This window comes from Fringilla coelebs (assembly GCF_963513975.1).
Source record: "Fringilla coelebs genome assembly, chromosome: 6".
NCBI lineage: Eukaryota > Metazoa > Chordata > Aves > Passeriformes > Fringillidae > Fringilla > Fringilla coelebs.
In genome coordinates, this window is record NC_140034.1 from 61,698,206 (window position 1) to 61,713,576 (window position 15,371).

Consider the following 15,371-nt stretch of genomic DNA (forward strand, 5'->3'; position numbering starts at 1 on the left):
TTGTTAATTTCAGAAATCATTATTCTTGAGGCCCTACCTCAGATTTTGTATTTATGTGTAAAAATGCAATTTATTGTATTATATATTTGCCTAATATATTTGAATGTGATAAATTAAAATTATTCAATAATGTATGGGCTCTAAAGACTCTAAATAAATGTCCAGTGTTTAAAACAGAAATGACACCAATTTCCCTGGTGAATGAAATGTCTCTTTTTCCACCACCCCATTCCCCACCCAACACACACCACAAACATCATTCTTACTTAACACGCAGACTTAGGGCGTCTTCAGAATTGATCCGTTTGATTGTTAGAAACATTGACCAGCCACTGGAAACAGCCCTCCTGGGAAAGGGGGGTGTTGCACAGCTGCAGAAACAAGGATAATTTAAATGGCTGGTTCCTTAACTATTGAGCGTTCTGTACCTTGTGGAACTATTGATTGCCTAACACAGGACCGACTGGATTTGTTTAAATCCTTCTTAGCCTAACAATTCAATTATCCCAAGGGTTGTTAGGCTGTTAAAAACAAGAGAGGCTCATATCTGCTGGAGGTGAAAATGGGAGGCTGAAAGGAGGAGCGAGTGAAGAAGGGAAGTGTAAGGAACAGTTTCTGGTGTTATTGTACCTTGTGTTTGAGTTCCTGCCACGTGGTGAGGCCATGTGCCACAACTCTGATTTGGAAAGCAGGTTCTTCCCTTCCCAGCCTGCCGTGGAAATGGTTCTGGTCCAACCTGTTTCACTGCTGGCAGACACGAGCTTTTGACAAACTTTCCCCAGACACAGTAGCTGAAGCACGATGTCCCGACGTGTCACCAAAAGCGGCATCACAAGAGATCCTGGTGCCAAGAGCGTGGTTCCTTTCAGGAGAGGGGCTGAGCCTGGAGGCTGCTCTAGCTGAGTGTGAGGATGTTGCACTCTGTTCTCAGCTCCTGTTGCTCTGAAATGTGCATGCATGGGTGAAGGAGGTGGTAGGACCTGGTGATGGAAGTCATCCTTTGCACATTGCCCGCGCAGGCGGATTTCATTTCGGGGAAGTCTGAAGTTACCAGAGAGCATCGTGAGAGTCGTGAGAGAAAGCTGAGTGCCATTAATGCCCTTTTCAGGAGGAAAAACTGAGGCATATGGAGTGTGTCAAACTCCCAGAGCCACCCAGTCTAAGCCAATGATACAGCACATCGGTTTTGGGAGTAAGAGACAGTCATTTGCTGTCACCATTTGCCACAGACATGTTTTATGAAAAATCCTTTCCTTAGGATTTTTCCTCATGAGAAGCTGAGAGGCTTCAGGAAAAAATGTAAACAATGATTATCTGCTGCTGTGGAATGCAACAGGTGGATCTGGGATTGGTCTCATGTGGTTGTTTTTTAATTAATGGCCAATCGCAGTCCAGCTGTGTCTCTCTCTGGTCAGACACGGGACTGTGTTATACATTCCATTCTTTTTCCTTTGCTTGAAAGCCTTCTGATGAAATATTTTCTTCTATTCTTTTAGTATAGTTTTAATATAATATATATCATAAAATAATAAATCAAGCCTTCTGCAACATGGAGTCAGCATTCTCATCTCTTCCCTCATCCTGAGACCTCTGTGAACACCACAACCATTAGGCACCTACTGCATCAAATCTTTAAACTCGTGGGAACAGATAAAAATCCATGTCCTTTTGACTGGGTTCTGTGGAATGACCGTGGCCACAATTTAAACCAATGCATGGTTTAACAGCTGGAAGATAGGCACGTGTTCTACTGAGCTGCCTACAGATCTGTTTAGTCTGAAATAATTTTACTCTTTTGGTGCTGGAATTCCTACGGTCAGTGAGGAGGTTGAAGGGTACATCTTACACCAAATGGATTAATCAGTTGTAAAGTTTAGTTTAGATTCTCAGTCTTCAAACTTTGGCCAACGACGTGTTTGGGAATTAAAAATAATTTTTAAAAAAGAGCAGTAAGCATTGCTCCATGACTGTGTACAAAAGTAGAGAAATGATTTTTCTTCTTAAGGCTTCACTTTGATGGGTTTGCTAGTTATTTATGTAATTTTAAACCCTAAAGGGGGTACTCTGAGCCTGCTGAACTGATTACATAGTCCTTTACAAGTATTTGTCGGTGGTTAAGGCAAGCACGGCGTACAGTAATCCCCCCTTCCTTTCCACCCTTTCTTCCCAGTGCTCAGGTGTGAGCGCTGCTGCTAATTCTTGCCCTCTGCTGGCGGCAAAGCAAACTTTGCTCCTATGGATCGCGAGTGTCCCCGTGGAGCCAGGCTTTCCGGGGACGCCAGCCTCATTTGTGAACCCAGGAGGCTTTCTGCCCCACGAGCTACAAGTGGTGGGCTTTTCTTTTTTCTTTTCTTTTCTTTTCTTTTCTTTTCTTTTCTTTTCTTTTCTTTTCTTTTCTTTTCTTTTCTTTTCTTTTCTTTTCTTTTCTTTTCTTTTCTTTTCTTTTCTTTTCTTTTCTTTTCTCCTCTCCTCTCCTCTCCTCTCCTCTCCTCTCCTCTCCTCTCCTCTCCTCTCCTCTCCTCTCCTCTCCTCTCCTCTCCTCTCCTCTCCTCTCCTCTCCTCTCCTCTCCTCTCCTCTCCTCTCCTCTCCTCTCCTCTCCTCTCCTCTCCTCTCCTCTCCTCTCCTCTCCTCTCCTCTCCTCTCCTCTCCTCTCCTCTCCTCTCCTCTCCTCTCCTTCCTTTTCCCTTTTCTTTTTCTCTTTTTCTTTTTCTCTTTTTTTTTCCCAGCATTTGCGGTGTAGCTGGCAACTGACTGCACACGTACTCAGACACCCTTGCAGCAGCAATGCTTTTAATTGCATTTTAGCTGTGGCACGCAGACAGCCCTACAGCTGTTCAGAGAGACATTGGGCCTACTCAAAAATCCTTCCTCAAACTACAAAATGTCACAAGCTTCGTGGCTGGCAGGACTAACAGCTTAACACCACTCAGCTAGCAACTCCACAATAATTTAGGTCAAAACCAAGATGCATTCAATGAGCAATGGAGAGTGCAAGAACAATATTCACAGGAATATCATCTGAGTTTTCAGGACAAATGCTCCACTCTAGCAAAAGTACCTTCAGATTTTTTTTAATGCCTATGAATACTCAGGAACACGTTTTAATTCTTACTTGGAAGTCAGGCTTTTCAGCTATTTATACTTCCCAGAAGAACATATCAGAAAGTCAGATTTTCTGGTGATAAAGGGAGATGATTTATTGCCATTAGGGGAGGTGTAAGAACAGTGTTGGCTGCAAGAAGGGGATTTTTTGTTTTCCATCCATTTGCCCTATTCTTTCTCCATATGAACAGCTGAACATATGTGCTCTCCAAATGCTCTCCAAATGTGTGATCATTTGGGCATTGAGCTGGACTACAGGAAGAGCTACAACTGTGGGACCAGCTTTTTCCAGAGCACTTTTTACCAAGCTGCTTGTGTAATGGTTAGGATATTCTTTTCCATGAGATTGCTCAAGATGTGTTTGAAACTGTGCTTTACAGCTGGTAACGTGGCACAAATTTTTGCATGTACCCACAGTAATTTTTTTATAAACAGCATTTAATCCAGGCTTAGGTTAAACAGATCAGTTTGAGAATCTATCTATGACCAGTTTAAATTGTATATCCACATAAGACTCTGCTTCAAGTGGAAAATGGAAAACTTGAATTCAATTCAATTTGGTGTCTAGATAGAAACTGGTTTTACTACCAGATGAGCACAAACAGATCTGAGCTAAGAGGATATACAGACCCGTTCCCCAAAAAGAAATCTCTAAAATCAGATAGTAACTGCTGTGCAGAACCCTGATGTCACCAGGATGGAATAGAAGGGTGTGTCTTCACATGCTGAGGTGCCATTGCCTCTTTCTCCTGTTGCTATGGTTATATAGAATATCTGTGCATAGCCACACACTTTGTGTACCATGTGTGTACCCCTCCTCTCGCCCAGGGGCTGAGAGCGGGGCGCCCTGGCCAAAGGGGAGAAGCTGCAAAGTTGCATTTGAGGAAAAAGAAGTTGTTTCGATACACTGGAGATAAATTACTGATGTGCCTTCTGAGTGGCCACCCCAGAGGTTTCCTGGAGTGCATTACCTTGCTGGCAGCCAGGAACAGCTGTTTCCAGACATCTCACTAATTAAGTAATTAGGCAGCCAAGTCAGACTGTTTGCTCTTGCCAATGTAAATGTGTATGAATCCAACTGCACCCCTAAGATGGGCGTGATTTTTATGGTGTCATCCTAGGTTTGTCCAAATGTACAGGTTATTATTTAACATTGAAGATGGCTGGAATTTGCACTGTGCAGCACAAAATCACGATGAAGGGAAGCAGAAGAGAGGATGATCCTGGAGCTTGCAACTGTAGATCAACTGGAAATCAACTCTGCTCCTGTTCCGTAGGGTGGGAACATCATCTGGGGCCAGTAAACTGTCCTTCAAAATTAAATCCGGCGTTCTGCAGGGAAGAGTATTGCATATAACAGAGGCATGCGTGCTCCTTGCTAAGCACCGAGCCAAATTAAAAGGCTGGAGCGAAGAAATACTCAAAGACAGGTTTTAGGACAGCTCTCAGAGCAGATTCTCCTGGCTCACGAGTATCTTTAAATACTTCACCTCCCTTTTACACGTTAGAGGCTTAAAGCGGTTAAGGGAGTTGAGCAAGGACATGCAAGGAGCCGAGGAACGGCGCAGGTCTCTGTATCATACCTCAGAACTTCTTTTTGTTTATTCATACGTGGCATAAATTATTACTCAGAGTAAATAGTTAATGAGGCTCGATCCTTAGGCACGGGAAGAAGGGGAAGGTGCCCCGGAGGCGCACCCGCCCGGCCGTGCCGCAGCGGGCGGCGGGCCGCTCTCTCTCGGGGGTTCCCGTTGCGGGAGCGGGCGGGGTGCGCAGTGCGGGGCTCCCCGCCCGGGGCCGCTCCGCTCGGAGCGCGGCCGTGGCCGGGCGGCGGCGCTGGCGAGGCCCGGGGGGGCCGCGCGTCACGGCGGGGGGCGGGCGGGGAGCCCCCGCTGCGGGGGCGTCGGGGCCGCGCCTGGGCAGCGGGCGGAGCCGCCGCCGCCTCCTGCCGGAGCCGCTCCGCGCGTCGGAGGCTGCGCTCGGCTCCGCTGGGCTCGGTGCGGCTCCGCAGCAGCTGCCGGCGGCCGGGGAGGGAGCGAGCGGGCGCCGCCGCCCGCGCCGCGCCGATGGGTCTCCTCCTGCTCCTCTGGGCGTGTGCGGCCGCCGCCGGGGCAGGTGAGGGGCCGGGCCGGGCTCCGTGGCGGGGCCGGGGTCCGTGGCCGGGGTCCGCCCCGGCCGCCTCCCCGGGGAGCGAGGGCCGGGGCCGCCGCCCGGGGCGCGCCGGCGGCGGGCGGAAACTTTGCGGGGAGGCGGCGGCGGCGGGAGCCGCCCCGGCCGTGCGGGGCCGGGCATCCCCCGCCGCGCCGCGCCGAGCGGGCCGGGCGCGGGGCTCCGCGGGGCGCGGCCGGGCTCGTCCCCGGCGGGGCGGCCGCTCCGCGGGGCCGGGGGCAGGCGTGGGAAAGTTTTGCGAGAGCGGCGTGCGGGCTGCGCCCCGCGGAGACCGGGAGCGGAGCGGCGGGGCCGGCGGGCGGAGCGCGGGGGGCGGCCCCGGCCGGGCCGTGCCCGTGTCCGTGCCCGGGCGGAGCGCGGTGCTGCCCGGGCGGTGCTGCCCGCGGTACCGGGCGCGGGGCGCGGCGCTATGGGCGTGATGCGGCTGCCTGCGCGTTATTCCAGCCCATGCCGTGCCGGCTCCGCTGTCTCTCCAGCCTTGCGCGACCCGAGTACCGCTTCTTGTTCCTTGCGAAGGCTTTGTTCTTGGTCCCCGAGTAGCGCTCCTCCGCGGCTGGAGCTGCTGAGGGGCACGTTTCTGCAGGGTGCTTGTAGCTGTTCTCAGGGAAACCACCCGGCAGAATTATCGAAAGTGCCAAGGAATACGTGTTTTATAATTAAATTCTTATAGTAATTATAACCTCATCAAATCTACAGAGAGATGCGGCATAAAAATAGTTGGAAGAAAATACCGCCCGTCCCTTTCGTAGTGGTGTTACCCCTGATAGTGCATACAGAGGTTTTAAATGGTCAGCGGGACCCAAAACTCTACTACTTGGAAAGTTCTCTGTGTGCAACAATTGCCATCGAAGTTGTGAGAGGAAAGAGCAAAATGCCTCTTCTAGAGCCTCTTTTTTACTATTTTGTTGGTTTCATGTGGGTACGTGCAAATGGCTTGCTTGTGTTGAGTGTGTTTAAGTAAAAGTTTTTCTGTCCCCGAACAGCACGTTACACATGTCGAGGAGATTATAAATGTGCTGCATATGTTGCATGGCTGCACATTAGCTAGATGGAGCATGGCATGATTGCTGGTGCTTGGGTGTAAGTGATAAAGGCAGAAGCAGAGAATAAAAGCTGTCAGAGCTGTAAGGCAGAATTAATTTCTTTTAGGGATTTCCTAGTGACATCATTCATAATTATATGGCTTAATCCTCTAATCTACTGTAGTGCCTTCAGTTCACATTGGGTGGAATCCACCAAGTCCTGAGATGATTTCTACTCCCGCCCACCTGCCTGAAGCATTTGGACTGTTGCTTGTGTAAGCCACTGATTTAAGGGGAATGGCCCAATTACTTTAAATAGGAATTGAAAGCAACATCATCCAGAATCGGGCCCAGCCATTGCACAGCTCTCCAGTGAGAGCAGACTGCTTGATGCTTAATTTTTACTTCAGAAATAGATGGCATTTCCAGCTACTTGTTCCACTGGAGAGAGACAGCATAACATACTAGATGCAAGTGTGGTTGATATGCATGTGGTATCTTTCTGATAGACTGGGGGAGACCACAGGGGAAAAGGAGACTTGGTTATCATACTGAAGCTGCTGATTTGTTGTCTATTAATTATTAACTCTGCATTTGAGTGCCTGCTGCCGTTTGAAGACCCAGCTCAGGAAAATGACTAGGTATTTAAAGCAGTGTAGGCTCTTGCTAAATAGTTACTGTGACATAAGAAACGCTCTCTGTTTTCGAAAGTATTTTAAAAGCTGGGAGAGAACACACTGAAGCTGTCACACAAGATCCTTTGTTGGCATAAATCGAAGCCTGTGGAGCTACAGTGATGTATACTTGTTGAGCCTTGGGTATTCAGGGTGGAATAAACAGCTTTAATAGAGCAGTGGAGCTGCTGTGATTTATGGGAGTGCCTATACTGGCTCGCTGTGGTTTCTGTCCCCACCCCGTTGATGGCTGTGACAGAGCTTTCACTTACTTTAATGGGTTTGAGATTTGTCTTACTGAACACAGTTTGTCCTTTCTGTTGAGCAAGTTTTAGTAGCTGCTTGACCTCCCTTCATATTAGTAGATTATTGCTGATCTGAATAGATGTGACCCCTTTCTAATGAGGGACAGCATACTCTTTCTCACAGGGACAGCAAACACTTGTCTTTGCTGATAGAGAAATTCACACAGTTCACATCGTGCTGCTTTTCTGCTGAATGAAAACCTTAGAAGAATAACAAGTCCTTTCTTGTTTTGGTTCTGGTCTTTATTCCAGGAGGGGAAGGGGTTTTTTTTCAGTCCACCAATGTGGATGTTGTCAGTTGTGGCCATTCAGTGCCTGAGTGCCTACCCTAGAAGTCAAAGATAGTACACAAAAAGCCTGATGATGTTGCTGATTATCTGGGAAGTTTTTACCTTTGGAGAAGTTTATCTGGGTTCTCTAATATTCTCCCAATTCCAATTTTCTACAAAAATGTGTTTATCCCCCTATCCTTATGTAAGCACTGTGTGTGCAGATGTGTCAGCACTCTTGGAGCTTCAGTTCCATCAGATGCCTCTGGATCTTAATTTTCCTTGTAGAGGAAGGTTGCTGGAGACCTCCTAAAGCTGTATTTTCAGTATTTTTTAGTGCTCTGTCCCTTGTGGAGTAGAATCCTCTATGTTATTCCAACCTGTTATTCCATCAACTTTTCATCCCTGAGGAAAAGAGAAAGTTCTGGAGTAGAGAAGATTTATGAGTAGTATATGTAACTTCTAGTTCATTCTGTACACCTCAGTAATTCCTCAGAGCCTTTCAAAGAATCAAACTAGAGTACTTGCTGCTTAAATGATCCAGAAGTATAGTCCTGGAATAACAAATCAATCAATTTAGACCTGAATGTGAAGTCTACTTAGTGGAAATCAATCTGGACGTGCTTTACAGGTAATGTCCTTGCTCCATGGAAGTCAATGGGACTTTTAGCATTGACTTCAGCTGTGTCAGGATTTCGTTCTTGGAGCCTGTTACTAATGATGTTAGTGAAAAATGTAATTAGGAAAGTGTTTGGATTCCACACGAGGTATTTGACCTGTGTCTCAGGCACTGACCTCATGTCGCTCTTGCTGCTGTGTTGAGAGGAACACTGAGGGCAGGCTGCTCTCTTCCCATCCCTAGGAAAAACGAGGTATGCTCGATGAATTTGGTGTGCTAACCATCAAGTTGCCCTGCACTCTTCAACGTAGCATTTTCAAACTCTAGGAGTCTGTGTCTTTTATGTCAGTCCCATCAGGTCCCTACTAGATTGAGGGTTACCCAGGCTTTTCCTGGGCACAAGCCTTTTATGAATTTCAGCTTTAGATTTCTGCTTTTCCAGTGAATGTGGGCTTTGGCAGCAGCAGAGGTGTGCTCAGAAGCAGTGTCAAATACCTTGGTGAGTCACCCCAGGCTCTTAGCCTACAGGAGGGTGTTCTCTGCCCTGCTGGCACATCTGCTCCATGCTCCTTTGATCCACTTGGGAAGATGGATTACGTTCAGGTGATGAGCTGTGGGCCTGCTGAGCTGCTCACAGCCAGGTAGGGAATGTGAGAGGAGTTTTCAGTCCCTACATCTCCCTGTAAATAGTGTGGCCAAGAGGTGAATGCTGCGAGTCTCTCTCATGGCTTTGCCTAGGTGGTTATGCTTTGCTTTATTTATTACTCCTTTTGAAGGTACTGGGTAAATGTATCAGTTCTAGAATGTTTTAATGTGCGCACAGTAAAATCTCTGGGAAGGAAACAGCTTAATTGAAAGACTTGGAATAGAGCATCTTCTCTTTCCTGCATCTCAGTTAGTGTCTTATAAGTAATTACTGTGTACAGTGTGAGTGGGAAGGTACTAGAAATGTCTGTGCTAGATATTCTTCTCTGTCCTTTCCATTACCTGATTTGAAATAAAAATTGATCTAACTCTCTCTGCCTCCAACAGCTGTAGGATTTGGAATGGATCCTGACTTACAAATTGATGTCATCACGGAGCTGGACCTGGTGAATACAACCCTGGGGGTAACACAAGTGTCAGGACTGCACAATGCCAGCAAAGCCTTCTTATTCCAAGGTGAGAGAAACATCCTCAGCTTTCTGATCTTGCTTCTGTCTGCACGAGCTCAGGAGAGCTTTGATGCTTAAGTGGTTCTCTGTAATGGTCGTCTTACTTAACTATTGCTTACTTTTGTTTCTGTTTTTTGGAACTGGTTCTTGAAATACAGATGCTATTTTGTGTGTGTGCTGTCAGGTAGCAGCGAGGGATTTTTTTGGCACATTTTCAATACTCCCTGATATTTATTTCTCACTAAATATGTCAGAGTGTTTCCAGTGGGTGGACTCCTGGGTTTTTCTCTCATGCAGAGAGACACACAGCTAAAGCTGTGTAACTATGAGAAGGCATTTCATGTGTTAACACTGATTGGTGATGTAGCAAGTCTTTAATCAACTTTGTGAAAACTGCTAAAGGGGCCAAATAGAATGCTTTTGTATTTAAGTGTCCATGCTGAGTATCAAGGGCAAGATAAGTCACTTTGTGGTTTTTTTTTTCCCCCTCATTAAGTATTCTAACATAAAGTTTGTGAAGTATTTGAAAATTATGTTTTCTTTTGTATTTTTGCTGACTGAAATTCTGGATGTAGTTTTACAATGTATTTAAGTAAGGTCTAGAATAAGGGACAGTGTCCCAGGGGGTGGAAGCACTGAGTTGCTACAGTATGCTAATTAGGCAGGAAAGACATTTACATGGTTTGAGATTAACATGTGAATTAAAGCACTATTGGAAACATTTTTATTGTGGAGGCTTCTTATGTTTTTCTTTACTGTGCTTTAGTCAATGTTGAAGACTCTCTTTCTTATCTGTCTTCTGTAGCTGTTTTTAGAGGCAAATGATTGTGATCTCATTTAGCTTCAGTTCTGGATCTGCAGTGCTAGCTGACTCTACTGTAAATAATAAGGGAAGTGGGTCTGCAATCTTAGTTCATTCTTTATCTGGCCAAGGCCAGTTCAGGAGTCAGAGCAGAGCTGCTTCTGGAGCCACCTCAGGATTTCTTTTCTGTCTTCTATGATACAAGTAGCTTATTTTTCACTGCTTCCCAAATTAGTGTCCAGAAGAGCAGCATTGATTCTTTTCATTTAAAGATATCAGGTTTTTTTTTGTCTTGATACCGTTAGTCCAGGTTTGTGTATTATGGACAAATAATATTATAGTCATTCCTCTAAGGACTGCAGTGGCCTAACTATGTTCATAATTCCAATTGCTATTCCATGCAGTTAATTGCAACCACACTGGTGAGCTGCAGTGTGGGTTGGGCTGAGTTTTCACAAACTGCTGGTCAGAGCTGTAGGGAAGAAATCTGAGATGTGTTTGTCAGGACTTGGATTGAGAGCACTGATACTGAGAGTAGCTTTGAAAGGTTAACGGTGGAGATATTTTGGATGTTCTGCTCTTTTCTCCTTGGAGTCATCCATCTGTAGTTTGGGAACTTAGGACTGGTGTAAGAAAGGTGGAACTTATAAAATCCATATCAATGGATAAGCTGAAAGATAGATGCTCATGGGAAGCAATAAATAAACATTCACAGTATGAAATGAATAAGTTATATGAAGACTGTACTTAGGTACATAAAGCTTTTTTTAATCCCCAGAACAGAAATGCTTTTTGCTAATGCACACAGGAATAGCCCTCTTCTTGAGTAAAGCCTCTGGTGTAAAACCTCCTGGAAGGTGGCTCAGGAAAATGACTCTCTTCAGTAAAGCTCATCAGCCCTGGGGTCTGAGAAGGCTGAAGCCTTTGCTGTCAGCTGCAGGAATGGAAGTCTGTAGCTGCCCTGTTGCCTTCTTCCCTTCTTGTTCCTCTCTGTTATTTGTTAAATGTCAGCAGTGTGTTGGCAGCTGTATGGATTCCCTTTTACTAGCAGAGGTGACTTACTTTACAGCTACAGCCTGGCTGTGGGCCATGTCCTTTGGCTGGAACCAGAAGATACTCAGTTTTGATTTTTATCTTACCACACAGGACAGAACTTGGAGTGTATGGGAGATTGCTGTGTCTAAGATACATTAGAAGGCCTCTTCCCCAGCAGGCTTTCACTGCTGAGGATTCCCTAGCTGAGCAAAGAAGAGTTGGCATTTTCTTTGGCACGTGGCTTTCGCAGTGACAGTTTTGCCTGCCACCTTTGGCGGCGTGTGTCGGGGCTCTGAGCTTACGTCAAAGCTCCCTGTGGAACATCCTCTGTCTTGTGAGAGGAGTTCTCTAAAATGGTTATACTGGAGCTGTTCAAACTGAGAGTGTTCTCCTGTGTGTTCCAGCAAGTTTACATCTTGGAAGCAGAGAAATGGTAATTTTTCCCCAATCCAGACAGTTTTGTGTCCAGGGTAAGTCCAGGAAAATACGGAATGTCCTCCTAAGCAATTCTTTTTCTGTGAATTAAACTATTTGAAAGAGAAAACTCTGTAAGTTTTGAGCATCCTTTCAGTTGCCTTTAGAGGCAAAAAGAGGAAATGAAAAGGGGGGTGATATGAAGATATGCACAAAATTTTGACTTTTCATCAGTGATAGCGCTCTTACAGTAAATGACTTATTGTTTGTTACAGAGTTTCTGGAGAGTGATGTCATGATTTACTTTAACCTAGAGAAAATGCAGAAAGAATTTTCTTTGAAGAGTTTGTGATTTCTGTCCGAGACCATCCCAGTGAAGCTGGTGGAGTATTCTGATTTTTTTAAATAATATTGGTATGGAGAGCCAAACCTCAGATTTCTGAGCGAAACAGATTTATGGGCTAAGAAACAAATTCAGCTTTGTTGCAAATTGTGTGACAGCATGGTAGAACCCAAGTGGCAATTGAGAGATGTGGGTTGCCTTTGGGCAAGCAAATCTGTTCCTAATTCAGAAAAGCATAGAAACCTATAATTAAGTGTAGTCATCTGAGTTGTCCTGCTGGGCATGGACTTTGATTGTTAGAGTATTTCAGCTGGATTTTTGATTGATCAGTTCCATTATTTGAATTTTTGGGGATGAGGAAATAAAAAGCCAGAGCAGCGTAAGTGCTGACAACGTGCATTAGAGGAAATGTAGATATATAACTCTTAATTGCAATTCTGCAAACAGTCTGATTCTTAAGATCCATAACATTCTGGTGTCTTAATTATTTGTCTTTTATTAATTTTTGCACACAAACGTGGGAGAAGATGTCTTCATGGGCAGATGATTTGCTCTAGCAGGAAAGGGCAAAGGAGGGTGGGTGGAGATTCTTGATGGGTGATTTTGGAGAATGGGGCACCAAGACCCTGATGTGTGACCAACATCTCCTCACCTCCAACTAGGAGGCCAGGGAAGACAAGGAAATGACAGTGGGGATGGGTGGAAGATCTACCTCAAAGAAATATCCTGAAAAGACGAACTTTTCACCTAATAACGTGCCTTACAATAACATCTTACAAACACTGAATGAAAGACAGCTACAAATGGCATCTTACAGGCATGAAAAATGAACAGGATCAGAGCAGGATTACACTGCAAACTGTAGATAATACAATTAATGTAAATAATAAATACTGTAAGTAGTACATTAAGAAGCCCTGAGCTATGGCTCCCTTGCTGGGGCTCAGTCCTGTTCTCTGTTTCAGATAACAGGGAAGTAGGGCTTGTCCTGACTTTGGCTTACCAGGATCTTGAATTCAGTGGCAAAGTTCTGATGATAGATAAGGCAAAAGAATGTTAACTGGTCATCCTGTTTCTAGGTAGACTGAGACCAGTTTTTAACCTAGCTGTTAAATGATGTGGTTACTTTAATCAGTCTAACTTTTGTTCCATGCTCAGTTTGTGTTGTGGAAGTAAGATTTTATTCCTTTTACAACGTGTCAGCTATGCCTATTTCTTTTTAATTCTTCCTGCAGCATCTCTTTGGAGTTAACAGAGACTTAAAGCCTTTACTTACAAAACAGCTCCCCCCCACCCCTGAAAGTTTATTAAGGCTTTGCTGTTTCCTTTACTAGCAATCTGGCACTATTTTTCAACTAAGCCTTTAAATTAGGAATGGTCTTTTTACTGCATGTGCTATGTTTAGCACTCAGCAAAAGAAACCACCAAGTACTGGAGATCTCCAGTGCTTTGTTCTTGACCGTTCCTTGCCTTGGATTACACAGACACTGGATTTAAGAGAAACACCTGGCCTGGAGCTCCTGCAGCACAGAGTTCAGTCGTGCTCCTTATTCCCACTTTGTACTAGACACTGCTGAGTTCTTTTCTGTACAGTCGTGGCTCCTGCAGGAAAGGTGAAAGAATAACAAGTATCTTAAAGCGTAGAGCAAGGCAATGTTTTTGTGAGAAAAAGAGTGAAACTTGTTGAGTTCCTGAAAAAAAAGGACTGTCCTGCTTCAGGCCAGAAGAGAGATGAAAGCTGCACTTCCAAGGTGGGTGGAGGTGCCTCCCAGAAGACTCTTGAGCTTCCAGAAGAAGTGCAATCCTCTCTGTTGGTGTTTTCCTTCAGTGTTTTACAAATCCTGGCTTTTTTTAGACTAATTCCTCACTTATAGAGTAGCAGTGTTTCCAGATTCCACTCCAGGAGTTTCAGCCCAAGAAGTCAGGTGTTGCAGTGCTGAAAGGGGTTTGAATGCTGGTCAGCTTTGCCATGTTTTGAGGCTGGTGGATAAGAATTTGAGGCTGGCTGCCTGAATTGATCCTGTCATCAGGAGTGGGCACACCCCCTGTTTGTCAGGAACAAAATACCTCTGCCTCATGTAGGACAGTCCTCAGGACGTGCCTCTTGTGCCCTGGCAATGCACATGGGGCAGCAGCTCAGCATTGAGCTGTGCTCACTGAATTCCAAGGCAGGTGGTGCCTGCTGCCTTTGTCCAGCTGTGCTGAACTTCTCACCCTCAGTCTCGGTGGCCTGGGTGCTGTGGCCAAGGTTTTAATCCCCTTCAAGTGTTAAACTCCAGCATGATGTGCAAGGTGTGTGAGCTGCAGGGCTCAGAGAATCGCCAGGGGCTGGGTGAGAGGGGGCAGAGAACAGCTCAGGGAGGAAACATGTCATTGCCCTTCCTGGGGCAGGTGGTGGGAGGTCTGCAGTGAGTAGGAGAGAAACTTTAATTTTGGAATTCAGGCGTCAGTCCCTCTTTACGGGAGATAATGAGACAAGAGTCATTGCTTTTTGTGGGATCTCTCCTGATATGTTTATAGCAAATATTAAGTATCAGCAGTATTGTTTTTACACAGCAGAAATCTTACAGCAGCAGAAAAATTAGGAAGGCACAACATGGTGGCTGGAAATCTTGGTTCTGCCTTCAGCTGTCACGGGAGAGAGTAGCTCTGGTACCTTTTCCATGGTGGTGTGTCCAAATATCCCATCTGGTGGGAATGCCAGGGGTGCTGTCCCTCCTTCACGTGCTTTGGGACAGTTGGCAAAGCAGCTGATGACCCTTGCGCTGCTGTAGAGGAATGTCTGGTTTTATTTTTATTTTTATTTTTTTTTCCACCAGGTATTGCCCACTGTCACTTGGATTTGTGTCTGCACAGCTGCCCCATTTTTCCCCAGCTGGATGATATTTTTTTCCCCTTTTAAAATACACTTTGCCTGAGGTGCTGCTGGGCTTTCTCTCAGTTGGGGCTGGCCAGAACCAGCAGTATGTCTCCTCACAGAGGTGTCCTGCAGCTCACCACAGCTTTATCTCTGTGGAAACTCTGCAAGCTCCTTGAACCTGTGAGCTCTTATTTTATTTTTTAAAGGTCAGAGTGAGGTATTTTGCCATTGATGTGCCACACTGTACCTGCTCTGGTTCCTGTAAGGGTGGGTAAATTTGGGGGTTTACCCCATGTTGCCTGTCCTAGGCTTCAAGTGATGGTGGGCAATACCTGGTGGAAAAAAATAAAAACAAAATCCAGATGTTCCTTTCCAACATTGCAAGGGTCATGAGTTCATGAGGGAGAGGCAGATAAAAAAAACCTTTGTAGGTGTCAGTAAAAACACCTTGAGGTGTGGGTCATTCAATGTGGTAGCATTCTGTGCTGCTTCATTTTGGCTGTTCCTCTTGGCTGTCCACTGAGGTGTCCCTGCTGAGAATCCCCCTCTCTCCTGGGCATGGCAGAAATTGGTGTAGCCCCCAGAACTGGGGCTTTTCTCAG

At 45.7% G+C, this 15,371-nt stretch overlaps 1 protein-coding gene across 1 annotated transcript in view; it reads left to right on the forward strand.

The window, feature by feature from the left end:
- Nucleotides 1–5,169: 5,169 nt before the first annotated feature.
- The window catches only part of NELL1 (neural EGFL like 1), a gene marked incomplete at both ends in the record, with an annotated part of 282,292 nt that continues 272,090 nt past the window's right edge, over nucleotides 5,170–15,371 (forward strand). Inside the window, 2 exons of the mRNA XM_084207298.1 lie at nucleotides 5,170–5,218; nucleotides 9,194–9,322. Of these exons, the coding sequence (XP_084063424.1) occupies nucleotides 5,170–5,218; nucleotides 9,194–9,322 (178 nt within the window). The remainder of the gene's footprint in view (nucleotides 5,219–9,193; nucleotides 9,323–15,371) is intronic.